The sequence below is a fragment of the Artibeus jamaicensis genome, unplaced genomic scaffold, assembly GCF_021234435.1.
Source record: "Artibeus jamaicensis isolate MK-2021 breed Jamaican fruit bat unplaced genomic scaffold, CSHL_Jam_final contig_519, whole genome shotgun sequence".
Lineage (NCBI taxonomy): Eukaryota > Metazoa > Chordata > Mammalia > Chiroptera > Phyllostomidae > Artibeus > Artibeus jamaicensis.
This window is the reverse complement of record NW_026521871.1, coordinates 47,667,580-47,690,890: the sequence shown is the minus strand read 5'-3', so window position 1 is coordinate 47,690,890 and position 23,311 is coordinate 47,667,580. Positions and strand designations below refer to the sequence as shown.

Below are 23,311 nucleotides of genomic sequence, written 5' to 3'. Positions count from 1 at the left end.
ATAGCAGGAAAGGAAGGGAAGGGAACCCAGGTGAAGGCCAAGATGACCACCCGACACCCACCGAGTGGCCCTCACACCAGGACGGGTCTGCTGTGCACACCTGTGCATTTATTCACAGGTCTTTACTCGTCTCTGCTGAGCACCTAGTGTGTGCCAGGCTCTGTGTGAGGCCCTGAGGATGCAGCAGGGACCAGCCGCACCCTTCTCTTGGGTCGGCTGGTGGGGGAGACAGGCTTGGAGCCTCACGAGGAAACGTGGAGAAGCAGCCGAGGGGATGCGAGGTGGCTCCTCTGCCACACCGACAGACCCACCACTCATGACGCCCGTGTGCTCAGCCATGGGACAGCAGTTGGCCCCCATCAAACCTGAGATCCATCAGGGCCACCTGGAAGCCTTGCATCAACACAGGCTGCTGGGCCCCACACCCCAGACTCTGGCTCAGCAAGTCTGGAGCCCCCGAGAGTCTGCACTTCTCACCAGCTCCCAGTGGGCCCCAAGGCTGCCGGGCTGTGGAACGCGCCCTGGGGAGCTCCTGTTAGGGCTGGTTCAGGGAGAAGCAGTGGGCTGGACCACATGAACTTGCCCACATTTGACTGCTTTTTACCTACTGAAGCACTTCAGCAGGCATATCATGAATGCAGGTCAATGCTTGCTGATGGTGCTTTTTTGGATGGAAACGTAGAGCAAAGTGCACGAATGTCAGATGTACCATTGAATAGGCTTCGACAAGGAGCACTCGTTCACATAACCAGATCTTCAGCAAGATACAGAACAACATCTCAGCAGGAAGCTCCCTCACACCAAGAAGTAGCTGGTTTCCACAACAGCCAAGGAAAATCTCTAAGGAGGTGACATCTGAGCAGAAACCTCAAGAGGGTGAGGGAGCAGCTGAGAGGGGACCAAAGGAAAGGTTCAGGGCAGAGGGCCCCGAGGTGGGCAAGAGCTTGGTACATGTGAGAAGATGAGGCCAGCAGAGACAGACACTCTGTTCAGCTCCAACCCACAGACGCTGGGCCCACCCACCCCAAAAGAGACCCAGCCTCACACTCAGACGTAACTGCACACCCCAGGTCCACACACAGGTCCACGCACGCATCTGCATATCCGAATTCCCACAAGGCTGATGAGGAGCCGATGTGCTCACTCAGAGGGCGCTTGCTGTTCTCAGCCCGTTTATTGTGGGCATTCACCACTCACTTTTGTTACCACTTCAGCAGGTGCCTTTGCTTAACAATTGCACTTTAAAATAATCAGAGCTTTGCCCTGGCTGGTGTGTCTCAGTGGACTGAGCACCAGACTGCAAACCAAAGGGTCAAAGGTTCGATTCTCAGTCAGGGCACAAGCCAGGGTTGTGGGCCAGGTCCCCAGTAGGGGGTGCGTGAAGGGCAACCATGTGTTGATGTTTCTCTCCATCTCTTTCTCTCTCCCTTCCCCTCTAAAAATAAATTTTAAAAACCTTTCAAAAATACAATCAGAGTTTTTAGTTTCTTGTTCTTCAAACACACTGCAGGGTACGCATTACATTTAGGTGGTCCCCATCTGACTTCTGCAACCCTGGAAGGTGGGCAGACGAGTCCTTACATTTCCCCTTGTCCACACGGGCCCCCTGAGTGACACAGAGGGCCTCGCCTGAGTCCCAGAACCAGTAAGTGCCACTAACAGGATTGGAACCCACCATTTCAAAGGCCTTCCTGGTCTCCCTAGAAAGCATTTTCTACCTTAAAACTCCCAATTCCCCTCTGAGACGCCACCCAAGCTCGCCAGGTGGCTGTTGTCCTGACAGACTTCCCCACAGGCCCTGAGACCCCTGAATAACCACTCTGGGGTCGGATGGAATAGGCAGGCCACCAAGCAGAGAGGGGGCTTTCTGGAGCCTATTACCCCGAAGGTCACTCTACGAAACATCGGTGCCAGCCAGCCTCTTCGCCCTTCACCCCTTAGCCCAAAGGCAAGGGTGGCACCCTCGGGACAACTGGATGCCCGAGCGGGCCCGCACACTGCCTCCTGCCCTGTGACGTGAACCTATGTAACACGCTCTCGCTATGCCTCATACTACGAACCGTTCTCATTGCCCCACATGGTACCGTTCTGTCCTCGAAGCCCATTTCTCAGCTGACTGAAACCACACGGAGCTATAAAAACCTATTACTAAGCTGGTCACCACTGCATTCCGCTAAGTAATTGATTTTTTTTTAAATTTTAGTTCTGACTCCATTCTCATGGCCTGCACACTTGAATCGCTTGTTATGATCTAATTAGCTGGTAAATCCGTTTTACTGTAGTTTCTGGGTTTAAGCAAAGCCTTTGTTGTATTTCTGGGTTGGAGGGGCCATAAGAAGAGGTGGGTGTTTACTGTGGCTCCCATCAGAAAGGACTTGCTGAAGTTAACATCTAGTTTATTGTCTCCTCGTGTTTTTTTTAAGTGCCGTAAACTGTTTAAACAGTGATCTTAGAAAATTCCTAGAAGATGTAAACATTGCCTTTCGCAGTAAGCTAAACTAAAATTAAGGCGTTCTGTGAGGTCAGGCAGCAAAGGGTCGAAGGCAGTGTGCACGCGGGCAAAGTGCCTCTGAACACAAATTATAAAAAGAAAAGACTGTTTAGCCCTGATTATCATCGCATGTACACACACGTCTGTCTGACCCCAACATTTTAAAAAGTTCCTGGGGATCGTCTCCCGAGCATTAATAACTCCATCCATCTCCCCAGATGAGCGCTGCTGTGAGGGAGGGGCGGAGGGGGGCGAACAGGAAAAAGAGTGCGTTTTCTGGAAACAGCAAGACTTGATCAAATTCAGAGCCCAAATCATCAAAACAAAGGGGAGGAGGGGGCTGGCACCACCCCGAATCTTAGAATCTGACACATTTCAAATTAGAAAGATGGTTTTTCTTTCTTCCAAAAGAAGAAAATGAACAATTTAATTCAAAGGTCTTTTTTAAGGGCATGTCCTTGGAGCGGGGGATGGATAGGGGACACCGGGCTTCTCTGGATAGCTCAGCCATGAAGGCACGTAAGTCCCCACGCCCTGCCTCTTACACATGCATTCGTCATACACAGAGGGCCAGAGCTTTGACCAGGCCCTCAGGTCTGCCCCGGACCACCAAGAACACGGGGAGGGGCTCAGGGGACTATGACATCACAGATCCCCCCAGAGACATTTCCCCCGCCCCACTCCGAGGGAAGAGGAAGTGGCATTGGAGGCCCAGGGAAGGGCTTCTGGGACGCTGGGAAAGCCCTTCTGAGGATGTTCACTAAGTGAAAATCCATCCAGGTGTGCACTTTCCTGCATGTGTGTTATAGCTCAATAAAAAGTTCCCTTCCAAAAAAAAAAATCAGGAAGCAAAGCAACAGAAGTAAAAGCAAAAGTGTGCCCTGTGGCTTTGGAAAAAAAAAAAAAAACTGGACAGATGACACATGGTGAATAGATAGACAGGGGCGGCCCTGACATTTGGAAAGGAAATGGCAAAGCGATAGAGCCGAGAACCCTGCTCCCACCCAGAAACAACCTAGACGCTCCCATGTTTGTTGTCTGGGCCTTGGAGACTAATGAAAAGCAGAAGCCAGACTTGAACAGTCCGAGTTGCCCTCCCAGGTCCAAGGGAAGCATCGGTGTCTGTGCAGCGTGTACTGGGTGGTTGTGGCAGAAGGTGATTTCCTCCCCGGGCTATCACCCTGCCGCCTGTACGCCGGGGTACGGGGTACAGGGTGAGAGTGTGGGAAGGGGCTCGCCTCTAACCCCCATTCGGTGTTCCCATCTGCTATTTTTCGTCCCCTGGGGAAAAACTGGAAGGTTCCAGAACACCTGTGAGCTGCGGCTGGCAGATCTAAGCCAAGGTCAGCCTGCCAGCCCAGCCCAACGACTTGGGTCTTACCAGAGAGAGTAGTTCCATGGGTCAGAAAATGCCACTTTTCACTGAAACACTGGAGCTCCTGTTGCAGTTTTCAAATGCTCTATCTGTTCTTTACTTTGAAATCAGCAGCAGATGGCATTTTTTTGAAAGGCCACCTCACCTCTCCCTCCTCCAGCCCAACCTTAGAATCCAGTACTATGCTCCCTGGGGCTACATGCATCACGCCCACACCCTGAGCACCACAAGAGTCCTCAAGACGTGTTTGAATAAAACGTATCTTCCCATTTTTAACTTTAAGGGAAATACTTGCCTCCAAGAACCCTTCGACAGGCAGATTTGAGACCTGAATGAAAAAGCGAATGGAGAAGAGGCCTCCAAATTGTAAACGTGGATCAGGTCGCCGCTCCCTGTACCTTGTTGTCACTATTTCTAAGGGTCATTTCAGAGCATTTTGCCTTGGACTTCTAGCAACCACCTAGGATCAGGCGCCAAGAAGACAGGGCAACTGATTTGGTTTCTAATTGTTTTAGAAACAAGTGTTGGTGATGTGAAGAAACTGAAACCCTTCTTTGTGCAGGTTGTAAAAATGATACAACCACTGTGGTATTATCCAAACACACTTTTAGACACTCCTCCATTGAGAGATCTTCTCTAAGCACTTAGAGCGAAAAGGGTAGAAGAGTTGGTCTCTGTCCACTCATGGTCTCCATAAAAAAAGACACATACGCCTACAATAAATTATAAATATAAGAAACTTCCGCCAAGATGGAGGTGTAGGTGGAAGCACTGTGCCTTCTCGCACAACTAAGTTTAAAAACAATAAAGTTTTAGCAACAAAAACACAGCCAAACCACAGAAAATTGAACTACATGGAAGTCTGACAACAACTAATCCTTCAGCCAAACTGGTAAGAAGGGCGAAGCCAGCAGCAAAGCGGGGTTGGGGAGGAAAGATCCACCAGACCAACCTGGGCATGCGACCCAGGTGTGGAGAAGTGGGTGGACCCACTGAGGGCACAAGGCATTGGACCCACTGAGGGCTAATCCCGGTCACACATTCACTCGTAGATAAACCAGTGAAGAAGCTAGCGGTCAGATGGACCACGCAGGCCCCAGTGGCGGGAAGTGGCAGAGGGAACCGCCATTGTCCCTCTCTGACCCTGCCCCCACATACAGCGTCACAAACCAGCGAGTGACCCGGGTGGCCCCACCCTGGTGAACAACTAAGGCTCCGCTCCTCATACGTAACAGGCACGAACAGATCAAAACATGGCTCAAGAACAACTCAGAGCCCCAGAGCCGATAAATCTAAGCAATGAAGAAGTAGCCAAACTTTCAGATGCACAGTTCAAAACACTGCTGATCAGGATCCTCACAGAACTGGTTGATTTTAGTCACAAATTAGAGGAACATATGAAAGGCTAAACTAATTGAAATGAAGGGAAATGCACAGGAAACCAATAATAATGGAAAGGAAACTGGGACTCAAATCAATGGAGTGGACCAGAAAGAGGAAAAAAATGACCAAACAGAAAAGGATGAAGAAACAAGAATTCAAAAAAATGAGGAGAGGCTTAGGAACCTCCAGGACATCTTTAAACTCTCCAACATCCGAATCATAGGGGTACCAGAAGGGGAAGAGGAACAGCCACAAGTGGAAAACTTATTTGAACAAATAATAAAAGAGAACTTCCCCAATCTGGCAAAGGAAATAGACTTCCAGGAAATCCAGGAAGCTCAGAGAGTCCCAAAGAAGTTGGACCCAAGAAGGAACACACCAAGGCACATCATCATTACATTAGCCAAGATTAAAATGAAGGAGAGAATCCTAGAAGCAGCAAGAGATAAGGGGACAGTCACCTACAAAGGACTTCCCACCAGACTGTCAGCTGATTTCTCAATAGAGACCTTGCAGGCAAGAAGGGGCTGGAAAGACGTATTCCAAGTCATGAAATCCAAAGACCTACATCCAAGATTGCTCTATCCAGCAAAGCTTTCATTTAGAATGGAAGGACAGATAAAGTGCTTCTCAGATAAGATCAAATTCAAGGAGTTCATCATCACCAAGCCCTTATTATATGAAATGTTAAAGGGACTTACCTAAGAAAAAGAAGATAAAAAAGATGAACAGTGAAAGGACAGCAAACTCACAGTTATTAACAACCACACCTAAAACAAAAGCAAACTAAGAGGATGGCTAGATCAGGAGCAGAACCATAGAAATGAAGATCACATGGAGGGTTAGCAACAGGGGAGTGGGAGAAAGAGAAGGGGGGAGAAGGTACAGAAAATAAGTAGCATAGATGGTAGGTAGAAAATAGATGGGGGAGGGCAAGAATAGTAGGGGAAATATAGAATCTAAAGAACTTGAGACATGTGGTCATAAACTAAAGGGGGGAATGGTGGGGGAGGGGGTGTGCAGGGTGGAGGGGAATGAAGGGGGGAATAGAAAAACTGTAATGGCATAATTAATAAAATATATTTTTAAAAATTAAAAAAAAACCATAAGATAACCACATAATGCTGAGTTTCTAATGACCACAAAAGATGTTAAGCTTGTTCCAAGCAGCACTGTCACCAATGGCAGGATTCATGGCCTCTCCAGGGAGGACGAAGCAGGGTAGGAACAGAGGGGACTTAAGACAAGGCTTATTGAGCAAGACCATGTGATGCACAAAAAGGCACAAGGACAATTCAAGAGCAGAATCAGTCAAATTTGACAATGGGCAAAGGAACTGAACAAACATTTCTCCAAAGAAGATACACAAGTGGGCAACAGGCACATGGGAAGATACTCAACGTCACTAATCATTAGGGAAACGCAAATCAAAGCTCTATGAGATACCACCTCACACCCACTACGATAGCTGATTTTTTTTTTAAAGGAAAAGAAACAAGTGTTGGCGATGTGAAGAAATTGAAACCCTTCTTTGTGCAGAATGTAAAAATGATACAACCATTGTGGGAAAGAATATGGTGTTTCCTTAAAGAGTTAAAAATAGAATTATCATTTAATCCAGAAATTCCCTTCTGGGTACAGACCCAAAACAACTGAAAAACAATATTGAAGAGATATCTGCACATCCGTGTTCACGGCCGCATTATTCACAATAACTAAGAGATAGAAGAAACCCAAAGATCCATCAGTGGATGACTGGATAAAGACAATGTGGTATGTAGACTTTCGGTCAAGATGGCAGCACAGGCAGACATGGCTTGCCTCTTTGCACAACCACACCAAAATAATAACTAAAATATAGAACCACCACCACTCAGAACCGTCAGAAATTTAGTTGAATGGAAGTCTGACAACTACGAAGTCAAGTTGAGCGGAAGTCTGACAACTAGAGAATTCAAGGAACCACATCCATCCAGACAGGTAGGAGGGGTGCAGATGCAAACAGGCTGGTCTCACACCCATATGTGGTGGATAAAAATTTGGAAGGGATATCTAGGGAGCGAGGAGTCCCAGCCCCACACCAGGCCCTCAGCCCAGGGTTCCAGAGCCAGGCAGATAAGCCCCACAACTTCTGGCTACAAAAACCAGGGGGGACTGAGTCAGTGGCAGAAACTTCTGGAGCCCCACGCAGTTCCTCTTAGAGAACCCACACACAGACTCACCTACTCAGGCTCACTCTCTCTGGGCTCCAGCACTAGGGTGGCAGCTTGAAAGGCACCAGTGGCAAACAGGGAGAAACTGAAATGTCTGGCTTCAATGCAAGCAGAGGCCATTGTCCCTTTTCTAAACCCTCCCCCACCACAGAGCCAGCAAGCTTGTGCCATATCTGAGACTCCATCAACCTGGCTAACACAGTTTGATCCATCTTAGAGATTCCCCAGAGACTGCCCACCCAACTTACAGGCCAACCCAACCTGCTTTTCCATATGAATGGTTGGTCTTGGCTCATGCTTCACAACTTTCTAAATTCTCTCAAACAAGTACCAGCTGGTCTCAGTGAACCCCAGGCCTGGCATTAGCAGCAGCCAGCTTAGATTCAAAGCTTGACTTTGCTTGGCAATCTCTAAGTCCAGCACAAGTAGCAACCATCTCAGATTGCTTTATAGCTCAGGCAGGGTGGCCCAGGCAAAACACAGGTGGGGCCTGACCTTGGCCTACACCACCTGGGAAACCCCAGGGCCAGCACACCCAGTGGACAGCTACAGACCACATCAGAGCACCACCACCCTGCCGCTACACAGCTGATCCTCCACAGAGGGTGGAGAATGATGGTCAGTGGTCACAGCCAGTCCTTGCAGCTGACTGGCATGGGTAAAGCCCTCCCACTGATCTGCCAACAGTGACCAAGGCTACAAGAGGAAGGTGTACTTAGCCCACATGAAGGGAACACCTCAAATACCCAGCTTGGCTGACAGGGGAGGCTATGCCACTGGGCCCTACAGGAGACCCACTGTATTAAGCCACAAATAGCAAGACATAGAGTCAAAGCAGCTCTACCTAATACATAGAAGCAAACACAGGGAGGCTGCCAAAATGAGGAGACAAAGAAACATGGCCCAAATGAAAGAACAGATCAAAATGGAGATAAGCAATCCAGCAGATGCAGAGTTAAAAAACACTGGTTGTAAAGATGCTCAGGGAACTCAGTGAGGACCTCAATAGCATAAAAAAATCCAGTCAAAAATGAAGGATATACTAATTGAAATAAAGAACCATTTACTGGGAAACAACAGTAGAGTAGATGAAGCCAAGAACCAAATCAGTGATTTGGAACACAAGGAAAGAAAAAGCATTCAATCGGAACAGTAGGAAGAAAAAAGAATTTAAAAAAAAATAATAGGCTTAGGAACCTTGGTACAACTTTAAACGTACCAACATCCGAATCTCAGGGATGCCAGAAGGATAAGAGGAAGAGCAAGAAATTAAAAACTTATTAGAAAAAATAATGAAAGAAAACTTCTCTAATTTGGCAAAGGAAATAGACATAAAAGCCAGGAAGCACAGAGAGTCCCAAACAAGTTGGACCCAAAGAGGACCATACCAAGACACATCATCATTTACACACCAAAGGTTAAAGATAAAGAGAAAATCTTAAAAGCAGGAAGAGAAAGGCAGAGGGTTACCTACAGAGGAGTTCCCATAAAACTGTCAGCAGATTTCTCAAAACAAACTTTGCAGGCAAGAAGGGACTGGCAAGAAATATTCAAAGTGATGAAAAGCAAGGACCTACACACTAGATTACTCCGTCCAGCAAAGCTATCATTGAGAATAGAAGGTCAGATAAAGTGCTTTCCAGACGAGGTAAAGCAAAAGGAGTTCATCATCACCAAGCCATTATTACAGGAAATGTTAAAGGGACTTCTTTAAGGAAAAGAAGATGATCAGAACTATGAACATGAAAAAGGCAACACATTCACAACTATCAACAATGGAATATTTTTAAAAACCCTAAGCAAACAACTAGAACAGGAACAGAATCACAGATATGAAGATCATTTGAAGGGTTATCAGCAGGGAAGCAGAAGGGGGAGAAAGAGGAAATGGTGCAGGGATTAAGAAGCATAATTAGTAGGAACAAAATAGACAGGGGAGGTCAAGAATAGCATAGGAAACGGAGAAGCCAAAGAACTTACACACATGACCCATGGACGTGAGCTAAGGGGGAGGACTGCTGGAGGGAAGTGGGGCTCCAGGTAAAAGGAGGCAAAGAAGGAAAAACTGGGACAACTGTAAGAGCATAATCAATAAAATACACTTTTTAAAAAAGAAGTAAATATAGGTAGTTACAAAATAGTCATGGAGATGCAAAGTACAGTATAGGAAATGGAGCAGCCAAAGAACTTATATGCATGACCATGGACATGGACATGAACAATGGTAGGGGGTGCTGGAGTGGGGCAAAGGGGGGAAAATCAGGACAACTATAGTAGCATAATAAAATATAATTTAAAAATAAATAAAATCTTCAAAAAAGATGTAAAAAAGAAAGTGTGATATATACAGACAATGAAATATTATTCAGCCCTAAAAAAAGAAGGAAATCCTATCATATGCTACAGTATGGACGAACCTTGAGGACATTATGCTAAGTGAAATAAGCCAGTCACAAAGAGATAAATACTGCATGATCCCATTCATATGAGTTTTCTAAAATAGTCAAACTCTTACAAACAGCAAGAAGACTGGCGGTCACCAGGGCCTAGGAGAGGGGGAAGGAAAGGGGGAGTTATTTGATAGTTTCAGTTATAGAAGGTGAAAGAGTGCTAGAGGTCTCCCGTACAGCGATGTGTGTGCAGGTAACACTAACATACCGTACACTTGCACATGGATAAGAGGGTATGTTTTATGTTTTGTTTTTGACCCCCCCCAAAAAAAGTCACAAGGGAAACAGCTGCTATTGGGGCCCCCCTTTCTCCAGCCCCAGCCTACAGGGGCTTATGGAATGGGTGCTGCAGTCACTGTGCAAAACATGGGCAAAGCAGCTCTGCATGCAATGAATTAGAACAAGATTCTCACAGCACAAGTGAGCACAGATGCCCAGCTCGGCCTTCACCACCTCCTTTGCCGAATCGTCCCTGTGATCCTCACTGAGGTTCATGGCCCTAGAGATGGCCCCTTCCTGTGCAGTAACACAGACCCCTCTGGAAGCAAGCGCTTAGCCCCAGGGAGCTCATCCCTCCATGGGGACAGAAAGTGTTTTCACAGAAGCAACCTGTGGCTGTGGGCACCAGGCTCTGTGGCATGTCGTGTGTTGTGCGCCATCAGGCCACTGCCTCCTCTGTCCGGAACCTCAACCTCCGGCCACCCTGACATTTGATGGATCAGATTCTTCCCTCCTTTCCAGAGGAAGGTGATAAGCTTTCTGGCCTTCTGAGACCAAGTTGTCCAACCAGGGTCAGGCCACTACAGCTGGAGGAATGGAGAGGCTGGGAGAGGGAGGGTCCAGGGCAGCTCGAGACAGTGATTAAAGAACACAAAACCAAGACAAACAGCGGGGCTGGGGGCCCTTGGCAGAACCCACAGCGCTTTCCAGCGGGGAGGTCTCACGGCATGGGTGACAGCCTCCAGCTGCTGCGCCCCTCCCGAGAGGGACTGTCGGCGGGAGATGAGTCACTTGTGCTGAGAAGGCAGGCGGAATTCTGATGACCAGCCTCCCATGGAGAAGGTTAACACAAAAATGGGCCCCCCAGGAGGGGACAGAGACATGATTCCTACGTCCTTGAGAAGAACCTCTGTCCCCTGGGGTAAAATGCATGCAAACCTGCAGCTTTACGGCACGTAGCCCAAAGGCAGCCCTCAATAAATGGTGACTAGTACTACATGCCCGTCTTGATCTTATGCTTTCACAACAAAAATCATCACCCAAGAAAAGCCAACAGTGGGAAAAGCCCTACTGTTTACTTCAATGGGGAGGGCACAAAGGAACATTCTGCAGTGTTAGCAGCGGGGATACACGCATACACGCATATATGGATATGCAGAAATCCACCAAGCTGTTCACTCGACGTTGCGCGACTTGAGTACTTTGATGTTATGCTGCAATGGAAAAGTATAAGATAAAGGGGGAAAATGGAAGAAACCAGTGAGACTGTTAGAAATTCCTTTTTTGATGTTGTTGTGGGTTTCAATAAAGCTTTGTGCAGCACTGAAAATATTCTGTGTGTCATGCAGCACAGCAGCCAGCAGCCAGCAGCCACAGGCAGGCACTGACCACCCGCAACATGGCTAGGGTGCCTAAAGAACTGAGTTTTTAATTCAGATCGACTTGAACTTGAATAATGACATGGGGCACTTCCGCCAAGATGGAGGCATAGGTAGAGACACTGTGCTTCCTCACACAACCAAGTTTAGAGACAACTAAATATTAGCAACAGAAAACACAGCCAGAACACAGAAAATTGAACTTTTCGGAAGTCTGATAGCAACAAATTCTTCAGCCTGACCGGTAAGAGGGGCGAAACCAGCAGCTTTCGGAGCGGGGTTGCACAGAAAAACTCGGTCAGACGGACTCGGGCGCATGGAACCCAGGCGCAGGGTTGGACCTAGTAAGCGACTCAGCGAGATACCGCTGGGAAACAGCGAGGGAGCAGGGCTGCGGGTTGACTGTGGTCTCGCTTTCCTGCGCAGATAGACAAGCGAGGGAGTGGGCGGTGAGACTACGGGACTGAGCAGGCCCCACGGCCAGCGGCAGCAGAGGGTGCCGCCATTTCCCCGCTCTGACCCCGCCTCCACATACAGCGTCATAACCCAGCGACCTGAGTGGCCCCGCCCTGGTGAACCACCTAAGCCTCTGCTCCTCACCCAGTGGCGAGAAACAGCAGAGGGGGTTGCCATTTCCCCGCTCTGACCATGCCCCCACATATAGCGTCACAACCCAGCGACCTGGGAGTCCAAGCCTCCGCTCCTCAGACTCAACGGGTGAGAACAGACCAAAAATGGCTCAAGAAGATCTCAAAGCCCCACAGCCTATAAATCTAAGCAATGAAGAAATAGCAAAACTCTCAGACACACAGTTTAAAACACTGGTGATCAGGATCCTCACAGAACTGGTTGATTATAGCCACAAATTAGACGAACATATGAAGGCAAAACTAATTAAAATGAATGGAATTGCACCAATAGCGATGAAAAGGAAACTGGGACTCAAATCAATGGAGTGGACCAGAAGAAACCAAATAATGGCCAAACAGAAAAGAGTCAAGAAGCAAGAATTCAAAAAAATGAGGAGAGTCTTAGGATCCTCCAGGACATCTTTAAACGCTTCAACATCCAAATTATAGGGGTACCAGAAGGGGGAAAGAAACAGCCACTAGTGGAAAACTTATTTGAATAAATAATAAAGGAGAATTTCCCCAATCTGACAAAGGAAATAGACCTCCAGGAAATCCAGGAAGCTCAGAGAGTCCTAAAGAAGTTGGACCCAAGAAGGAACACACCAAGGCACATCATCATTACATTAGCCAAGATTACAATGAAAGAGAGAACCCTAGAAGCAGCAAGAGCTAAGGAGACAGTCACCTACAAAGGAGTTCCTATCAGACTGTCAGCGGATTTCTCAAAAGAGACCTTACAGGCAAGAAGGGGCTGGAAAGACATATTCCAAGTCATGAAATCCAAAATCCTACAACCAAGATTGCTCTATCCAGCAAAACTTTCATTTAGAATGGAAGGACAGATAAAGTGCTTCTCAGATAAGATCAAATTCAAGGAGTTCATCATCACCAAGCCCTTACTATATGAAATGTTAAAGGGACTTATCTAAGAAAAAGAAGTTTTTTGGGGGGAGGATGTTTATTTATTTATTTTTTATAATAAATTTTATTTAGTTACTTTTCAAGTACATTTTTTTATCTATTTCTCCCATCCCACCCCCCCCCGAAAAAGAAGTTAAAAAAACATGAACAGTGAAAGGACAGCAAACTCACAGTTATTAACAACCACACCTAAAACAAAAGCAAACTAAAAGGACAGCTAGATCAGGAGCAGAAACATAGAAATGAAGATCTCAAGGAGGGTTAGCAACAGGGGAGTGGGAGGAGGAGAAGGGGAGAGAAGGTACAGAAAATGAGTAGCATAGAAAGTAGACAGAAAATTGATGGGGGGGCAAGAATAGTATGGGAAATATAGAATCTAAAGAACTTGAGACATATGGTCATAAACTAAAGGGGGGGTAATGGTGGGGATGGGGGGTAGGGTAGAGGGGAATGAAGGGGGGGAACAGAACAACTGTAATGGCATAATCAATAAAAAAAATAAATTAAAAAAAAAATAACGACATGGGGGCGGGGGCTACTGTATTGGACGGCACAGCTCTGGGATATCACAAGTCTCAGGGCCAAAGACCCCCCGCCATGCACCTCAAAATACCTAATGGACCAGAAGACATTCTATGTGTTTTGGGAGCCACATAAATGACTGTTCAAAAATGACATGCGTTTCATAAAACATAGTATCATACAGGAACAAAGAGGAATGAACTACTGAAACACACAACATGGGTTAATCTCAAAAGTATTATTTTGAGTGAAAGGAGCCTTACATACTGTGGGATTCCATTTATGTAAAGTTCTAGAAAAAGCAAAAGTAACCCAGGGAACCACAGTTCCCAGCAGCAGTTGCCTCAGGGTGAAAGGAATTGACTAGAAAGGAACATAAGAGGGCTTGTTGGGATGAGGGGAGCGGGCTGTGTCCTGGGGGGGCGGGGGGCGGGGGTGTTACATAGGCACACACGATTGTCAAAATGCAAACCGTAATCTGAAGATCTGTGCATTTTATAGAAATTGTACTTCAACATAAAGCACGCATATTTATGTAATAAACAAGATTTACAAAGTACTTCCCCCCATACATTTGGTGGATCGTGTTTCAATAGCCATATCTCTGCACCCTGGGACAGACACTATTGATGTCTGACCGATGAAGAAAATAAAAAGGTTAGTCATTTGTCCAAACAGTAGTCCAGAACAGGCAACCTCAAAGCCATGTCCTTTCCCTATGCCATCCAGCTTTCCTAAGAGATCAAAGTCACTCGTTCTCAGGGTGCCACCCCCTCCCCGCAGCACCCCCAGGAGGCCTTACCAGCACCCGACCGTCGGCCTTGGGCTGCCGGGCCAGGCTCACCCCCATCCACTCATCATCCCGGTCTTCCCGGCAGGTTTTTCCACAGGACATCCCCCGAGTCTTCCCTGGAGGGAAAAGAGAGGTGGGGGGGGGAGTCATGGGTTAAGGAACAATGTTCTTCTGGCTGCTTTTCAAAGGGTGGTCTACAGCCCAAGTGTTCAGAACTAGCTCCGGAGAAAATGAAGCGTGCAGTCAACTCTATCGCTATGTATGCTGTTTGATTCAGCTGATATTTTTCCCCCAGCAAGACTTTCTCGAAGGCAGCCACGCATCAGTCTATGTTCTGAAGCAAGCTCCCTAATTTGTTATGCATAGGCAATAAACGGGTCACCCGCCAGTCATTAGGAGGAACACTTGAGAACACCATGGGTGCCTCTCCTTTTCTAAGAAAAATCACAGCAGTTCATCTAAAAACAATAATAATTAGATGCACTTGATGGAACTTTGGAGAAAGTGAGGAGCTGAAGTGATGGTGAAAAAGGAACTCCGACTTACTGAGTACCTACTCTGTGCCCAGCACAGTTCTGTATATTCACCTCTATTTATCCCACTTAACCTTCTCAAGGGACTGCTATGAGATAGGTGTTTTGTCCTGCTGTTAAAGGAGGAGACCGAGGCCAAAGAGGCCATGGGACATTCCCAACAAGTCCCACTAGGAGCAGGCAGAGCTGGGCTCTGAACCCAGGCAGACTGTCTGATTCCAAAGATAACATATTTTCCACGGAATCCAAGTGAACTTTTTAATGCATCCTTGGATCAAATCTTTCCCTACTGAACATATAAAATTGATTGAATGGCCTCCCCTTCACACACAGAGTAAAATCCTCACACCTTTCCCCGGCCTGCTGGGCCCTGTGTGATCGGCACGCCCCAGCCGACCTTGCCAAGTCCTCTGCCTCCACTCTGTCCTGCTCACCACTCCAGCCACTCCGCCCTCGCTCTGTACTTGACCATGGCACATGCGCTCCTCTGCTTGGAGGTTCTGCCTCCCTGCCTGCCGGCTAACCACTATGCATCTTTCCAATATGTGTAGATCGAATACCCACCTTCCTCCTGGTCTTCATGCTCTTGATCAGTTGTTTTTTAATGTGTCTTTTGCCCACTATTTTGTGAGGATGGCAAGATCTTTGTTTTATTCACCGGTATATTCTGGTGCTTAGTAAGCAATAGCTACTTACTGCATGATGGTTGAGTAGGAGGGAGGGAGGGAGGGAGGGAGGGAAGGAGGGAGGGAGGGAAGGAGGGAGGGGAGGGGAGGAGGCGGGGGCCAGGCCACCCTGAGGAGAAAGAGGAAAGCATGAGGGTCCAGAGTCCAGGTGTACTTTGGCAGGGACGTCCACCCACCTCGAGCCATGTCCAGTTCGGTGCATCTCCGGTCAGGGTTGGTGTGGATGCGGCACTTAAACACAGCCCCGGGGGACTTCACGGACGTGCTGTACTTGGAATCTGCCTTTGGTGCGCCCACAAGGACCCTGCACGGCAAGAAGAAAGGGCATTTGTCACAACCCAGCACCAGGAAAGGGGAGGCTGATGGTTCGCTTCTCACCCCGCCACGGGCAGGCTGCCTGAGGCCCCCTGGGAAACCCACTCCAGCATTACATCACACTGAGGGGCCAGGGGAGGGGCTCCGACAGCGAACCTGTCAGATTCTCTCCAGACAGACTTAAAGCTCGTGTTTGTTGGAAACACATACAACCCACCAACAGTGCTTATCCAAAATCTATCGGGAACGCCTACAAATCAATAAGGAAAATACAGGTCACCGACACCATAATGGGCCAAAGGCTTCAACAGACACTCGATGAAAGACCATAACCAAATGGCCAGTAAACATAAGAAAAGGTGCTCGACTGTATAAGTTATGAGAGAAACACAAATGACACGCCACTTCTCACCCACCAGAAGGCTAAAACCAAAAAGACAGAAAATGCCAAGTGCTGCCAAGGACACGGAGCAAGGCTAACCCCCACCATTCGGCTGGTGGGAGTGTAAACCGTGACCACCACCTCGGTGACTGATTCAACAGTTTCTAACAAAACTGAACGTGTGTCCACCCCATGATCCAGTCACTCCATTTCTAGGAACATACTCAACAGAAATGCGTATACACACCTCCCAGGCGACACGTACAAAAATGTTCATGACTGAATACGCAATGGCCCAAAACGAAGAACACCAAAGGTCCACCAATGCGACAATGGGTAAGTACATTCTGGAATAGAAATACGATGGAATTCTATACAGCAGTGAAAACCAGTGAATGTCACTCAGCCAGAACCACATGGACGAATCTCATTCATGAAACACTGAGCAAAAGACGTCAGGGACAACAGCATACTCACTCTCTGATTCTGTTGATCTGAAGGTCAAGGCAGCCAAAGCGTAACTGCGGGGTTAGAGGTCAGGATACAGGTTACCTTGGGGAAGGGGCAGTGGGGTTGTAGTTAGGGAGACAGAGCTTCCTGTGTACTTATCATGTTCATTTCAGCCCAAGCAGTGTCCACACAAATTTGGGATAGTTCATCAGGTTATGGTTCATATGATACAGGCACTCCCCTGGGTGTATCAGGCTTAACAAATAATGAAGAGAATGAATGAGAAATGTGGAGACGGTGCTTCTCTTCTGGGATCCTCTCTCCCTCCCCACCACACATAAGATGCACATTTAAGGGGACCTGGGAAAGATGCCGCAGTGGCAGAGAATTATCAACGCGTCCTCCAGCACGATGCAAACCAGAGATGGAATCGTTCAGGTACAAACTGGGCAAGGATCGAAGCTCTCCCTCCTTCATCTCGAACGGGAAATCTGCCCCGGGGAGGGGCCGCCCCCCGCAGGTCCCTTCCCTACTGGAGGAACAGACAAGTCACGCCAAGAAGAAAGAAAAGACACATTTGGGGACAGAGCATGGGGGCACCGGCAGAGACTTCCGCTCCAGATGTTACAAAAACGACTCTGACCTACGGCGACAGGCACTGTTTCCGGAAAGCAGTAGAGTAAAGAGCTCCAGCAAAGAATACTAAACAGCACCAGCCAGGCACGGTTTGTGTCTGAGCTGCGAGCCACTTGGAAAAGAGCTCACATGATGAGACTTTAAACAAAACCCACACTGACGATGTTCAACGCGTAGAAAATTCTAAGCTGCTGCTCGGTGAGAATGTGAGCTGTTCCAAACTTCTCACGGCCCGGAAAGGGGGTGCAATTCCCCTCAAAAGGTATTAGGGACCTTATGAAATGGATCATCCCCACTTACCTGGGGAAAGAAAGCATTATCCATTAGGTATGTGTGGGAAAGGTACCTAGAAGAGGTCAGAATGACCCCAGACAGGCCCCCCGGGGATACGGAAAGTGGACCCAGGCTCCCCTCAGGTTGTCCTGAGAGCCACCTTTGCCTTGAGATGCTGGACACTCACCCTTTACCCCTACCCTGGCCTTGGAATGACGCTGCTCCCCCAACATTCTGGAGGAGTAAAAGAAGGCAAAGACCCTCAGACAGGCCTTCCAAAGAGGCTGATGGATGTCACAAAGGACACCTCTGCTACTAAGACTCAGATGCATGTTACCAGGTTCACGGGGAGGCACGTGGGTCCCGTCTTAATTGCCAGGGCCCTGGCCCCTCAACACCAGAAGGTGAAGGATCCCTGAGGATACAAGGAGCCAGGGAGACCCACCCCTTCCTGGAGTTTCCCGAGCAATCAGTCTTGTAGATTCTGTATTTGATTCTGCATGGAATGAAGTCACTCCCCACTGGGATGTGGAGGAGCTGGGCCCCCAACAACGAGGGCACCCAAGCCGCCCCTCAGCCCCTCAGCCCCTCAGTAGCACCTTGGGGATGGCTCTGCAGCCTCACCACGGTGGGCCGCAGCTGCAGCCTCTAAGCTGAAGCTGGCTGGAACCTACAGCCTTCAGAAATCATCCCAAGCACTTTCCCCAACAGACCACGCCGCCTCCGTTTCCCACACAAGGGCAGTCTGGCCGGCCCTTGGCTGCTCTAACTCAAATGCAACACAACGCACCACGTGAAACTCCAGTGAGAAGACAGCGGGTTCAGGGATCAATTCCCCCGACCCCCATCCCTGCTTCTGGGGCTGAGCTTTAGAGCCACCAGGGCAAGCCAAGGGCGGCTCTCCCTAAGGCCTGCTATGTTTTCACAGGTGAGAAGAATTAGCAACTGGACAGATTCAACCAGCTGAAACACCCACGTCTTTCCACGTGTCGGCCTGTCAGACCTGGGCAGCCCAGGACGCCGCCTCCACTCAAACACCCAGGTGGGACGAGGCTGGGCCCAAACATTCCTACCAACTCCAAATTTGCATCGGCACAGTGACTAAATGCCACTGGCAATTCATCCTGTAGGCATGACGAAAGTTAAACAGAGGGCAGTTAATCTCGCACAACAGCTGGCTGTGTGTCCCTCCTTTGCACCTCCCAAAACGCCGCTGCCGGCCTAGACATTTCAGACCAGAGTCACAGGTCACCCGAGCGAGAAGGGACCCAGGAGAGGCTGGATCTCGGGCCCTGCTTCTCTCAGCCCAGAGCGGAGACTGAGGGACAAGATCTGCACGGACTCTAATGCGGAGAAGGGCCAGCTGAGAGTTCTTTTCACCTTCTGAGCCCAGGATACTCAGTGGCTCTAACAATGGCTCATCAGCTGGGCAGATAAGGGAGCTTTTCCCAAAGCCTGTGTAAAGGAAAATGAAGCAAGAGATGGGGCTGCGGGGGCGGTGGGGGCCGAATGTACGGGCGCGTGTGCACAGAGCTCGCAGGGGTGGCACAGCGGAGGATGAGCTTGTATCTCCGTGTTTACAGAACACTGTGGCTTCTTCCGCCGCTGCCTGGCGCGGCTCTTTACCTAGGCCGCCGGCCAGCAAGTCTGAGGCTGCAGGCCAGCTGATGAGCTTGTCTTTTCTGAAGTTAGTTCAGCTGGCTATTCGCCAGGCTGATCCCAAGAGAGAGAGAGAGCACAATGGCCCAGGGTCCGAGACAAGCCACTGAAAAGATGCCATCTGCTTTTTCTCATTATTCTAAGTCATGAAGAGACATCCCAGACACGTCCAACATCCCCCACGCTCTGCCCTGGTCCTCCGGACCAGACAATAAGATGCTTCTTTTCTCTGTGCAATTACCATATAAAAGAGTCTGCGTGTCCCCCACCCCACCAGACACCCCCCCCAACAGCAAGTCGTCAGGCTGATTCTGACTTCTGCTCACTACTGCAAGTGTGGTCCTCAGACCAGCGCGCAGAGAACACCTGGGAGCCTGACCGGGTGCAGAATCTCAGGCCGCATCCCCAGCCCACTGAGGCAGTACGTGCATTTTAACAAGCTCTCTAGGTGACTTACAGTCTGAGAAATGCTACGTCACCACCCACACAGGTGACAAACAACCACGTTCATTTGGAGCTGGTATGAACAGCCGACCCTTGAGAGGCTTTCCTCCCACGACGTCCCCAGTTTGAGATGCAGTCAAACTTCAAAGACATGTTAAGAGTCATCTCGTTAACTCAGAATTCTCGATTTCTAATCACCAGGGCAGCCGGCACGGATCGGGCACTTGGGGTGCACCAGTGTTGGGCCAGGCTCCTCATGACGGAATCACGCTGCCTCTTCACAGCAGCCCTGTGGGGCGCGCTGACACTCCCCATTTTACAGATGGAGAAGCACGAGGCCAGAGAAGGTCCCGGGACGTGCCCGAGCCCACGAAGCCTGGTCGGATGCCAAGATGCAGCACGCGCCCCAGCAATCACCTGAGTGCCCGCTCCCCGATGCTGCCCGTCCCACGCCAGCCGGGAGGAGGCAAGGGAACCACCAGGTATGAAGTGCCCACCGTGGGGCCAGCTGCTCACACACATGGCCTTCCTCAAAAAGCCCAGGTGAGGCTCCGAGGGTCGCTCCCAGGTTAGAACTTGGATGTGGAAGCTCCTTCGTGCCAAAGGACAGACTGGGCTCTGCAACAGAAAGGTGGCTGCCCCCGCCCCGTCAGTCTGAACTTCCATCACCTTCTTGCTTTTCTGGAACACACTGCTGGTGTGGTGTTGCCCAGAGATTCACCCCTCGAAATGAGTGGTTCACGCACCTAATTAAATACACAGGCCCATCAATGCGTCTGCCAGTGCCAGTTATGCTCACGGGTCGTCTGATTTCTTGCTCACGGTCAGGCAGCTTCTGGTGTGTGGTTTCTTCAGAGATGGCAGGTTACTCAGCTGATACGTGGCAGAGCTGGATTTGAGCCCCAGGGGTCAGTGTCCAAGGGCCTTTCCAGTCCCCTCCACCGACTCCCTCCTACTGCGGCGGCTGAGATGCCCTCCTTTTGTCCAACACAGCCACTTCCGTGGCCGGCCTGCGTGTGGTCCAGCTGGTCACAGAGGCTCCGCTCAGCAGCCCGCGCTGCTTGGAACCCACCCCTCACATCCTGAGGGCAAACTGCAGGTCAGTCCCCTGGGGAGCAGGTGGCAGAGGGGGGCTGGACTACAGCGGCTCTCTGGGGAAGGCTCGGAGCGGTCAGCGTCTCAGAGGCTCCCCCCCCCCACAGATGCCACTGCTATGTTTCTGCGGGCGAAACCACAGCCAGATACAGGACAGCAACTGGGATTCAAAACCTTAAACCCATTAGGTTCGCTTCCATGCATTTGCTCCCGAAGCCAAAGCTTCCCCAGGGACCCACGTGGCAGTAACGGGAGTGGAATTCAATCACTGTGTGTTCACCACACCGCACAGAAACCCCAGGAATTGCCTCACGGTCCTAAACCGACCAAAAATAGCCAAGACTTGAGCAAAGGAGAGCCACCCCTGACCAAGCCAAACCGTTCACTTCCAGAGGCAGGAGACGCTGCAGGGCAATGCTTGCTAACTGGAGGTGCAGGGCCCGAAAAACTGCAGGGCAACTCTCTTTACCTGTTGGGGAACTGGGGTCCCAGGTGTTAAAGCAAGTGTTTTAAACTAGGGGTGCCCCCTGAATTCTAAGCTTCAAGGGCAAGTTATTCAAGGTGGTGAAGTGTAAAAAGCACAGGGGTAACACAGGATTCAAGTCCTGCCTCTACCACCGATAAGCTGTGTGACTTCAGATAAGTTTCTTAACCACTCTGAGGCTCCATGTTCTTCCTCTGTAAAACAGGAGAAAAACGTACCTAGTAAGGGTTCTTGTGAGGTTTAAGCAGGGCGAAGTTTATAAAGCACCGAGCACAGCACTCAGTACAAAGTGGGTACTCAGAGAAGTGTTAGAAGGCTGGGCAGTGGGCCAAAAGCATTGGCACCCGACTCGTGCCAGCTCCGCTACTTGGCAGCACCCCAGGAGCTCACAGATCCTTAGAACCTCAGCCCCTGTGCAGGCATGACGGGCAGAAATCTATTCAGACCGTCGGCTGAGATCGCAGAAACCCAAGAACGGCTGCGGCACTTCCACCGCGGTAGACTGCAAAGGCAGCCGCCGTTCTCCACCCTGCCTGTGTCCGTGCCCCTTCCAGTGTGACGTCCCAGCTCCTTCCGTCAAGACGTGGGGTCTGTTTCCCCTCCTCTTGAATGTGGGCTGTCCCTGTCACTTGCACCAGCCAACAGAATGTGACAGAAGGAACAGCCTAGGCTTCGAGAGACCAAGCACCCTCCTCTGCCTGCTGCCTCGGCACCCTGCCCAGCCACCACGCGCACGAGCCCAGGCTGCAGGAGGGAAACACACAGGGAGCACCGTGAGCCAGGTCAGCTGCAGGCATCCTGGACCACCCGCCCAGCCAGCCAGCCAGCCCAGAAGCCGGCGGTAGATGCACCGAGAGCCCAGCTGAGCACATAAGAACCACCCAGCTGAACCCAGTCTAAACCACCAACTGCAGAATCATGAGCTAATAAATAGTGATTGGTTTAAGCCACTGAGTATTAGGGTGGTTTGTTCTGCAGCCGAACTGCGGTGGCAGAAAACGGATGTACCATCCAGCTGGGGCATGCCACCCCAGAAGGAAAGTGGACTGTGGTACCTCAGTGCCCCCTGGTCCAACCCAACCATCCAACTCTGCAGAGCTCAGAGGGCTCAGCACGGTGGCTACTGCTCCTCCAACTCCCTGATGGTCTTTCCATCCTGCAAAGAGTCTCACTGCCAACCAGGACCACAAGGTCCAAGGGCCCTGATATGAGAAAGGCAGGGTGGGGCAGTAGAAACAGCCCAGAAGAGTCTGCCAGCTTCTCTCCAGCTGTGTGACCGCGGGCCAAGTCCCCAGGCACTCCCTCATCTCTAAAACAAAGCCACCGGCAAATGCAAGGTCCCCCTCCCAGGGCACGGAGAGGCACAAAAGGAAATGGAAAAGTGTTTGGGGAAGGGGCCCTGCACCCAGGAGGGCTGGACTTCTGAGAATGGAGTAGAATATTTCATGTGCCAAGGCCAAGAGCAGAAGGAAGTAGAGCCCGGGCACTCCTCCCAGAAGCCACATCAGGGCATGTTCTCTTCCCCCTTAGGAACCGGATACCTTGGACAGGGACTTGATGGGATGGGTGAGGGGACAGCAGCATGGCTGACCCTGAGAACAGCCAGAGGAGCATTAAGTCACCTGCAATCTACAATTCTAGCTGGGTAACCTTGGACTTGGCGTCTGTGCCTCCCTCTGCAGCAGCATCCGGGTGACTGTGAGCCTAGCACCTCTGGCCCGTAGGAAGTACTCACAAAAGGCTGGCGATAATCATTTTTATTCTGGGAACCCTAGGCTGGAGTAAATAAAGGGAAGGAAAGGGGTGTGATCCATCCCAGCAAAAGCTGACTCCGTGGAGTGAAACAGGGGGTATGCCGTGTCCAACCGGGAAAGAGCGGGGGCACAAGTGGGGCCCCCCCTTACAGTGGCTGCCCCATCAGAGAGTAAGGGGGCTAAGAACTGGGCTGCAGCCCCGGCCAGGGGCCGGGGGCCTGG

General features: G+C 49.9%; 1 protein-coding gene across 2 annotated transcripts in view; it reads right to left on the bottom strand.

Annotated features, from left to right (window-relative positions):
* The window catches only part of ITGA9 (integrin subunit alpha 9), a 311,106-nt gene that overhangs the window by 279,123 nt on the left and 8,672 nt on the right, over positions 1 to 23,311 (bottom strand). For both annotated transcript variants that reach the window (XM_037148217.2, XM_037148216.2), the window contains exons 2-3: positions 15,774 to 15,901; positions 14,388 to 14,494 (exon numbers count right to left, since the gene is read on the bottom strand). In XM_037148217.2, coding sequence (XP_037004112.2) covers positions 14,388 to 14,494; positions 15,774 to 15,901 — 235 coding nt within the window. The remainder of the gene's footprint in view (positions 1 to 14,387; positions 14,495 to 15,773; positions 15,902 to 23,311) is intronic.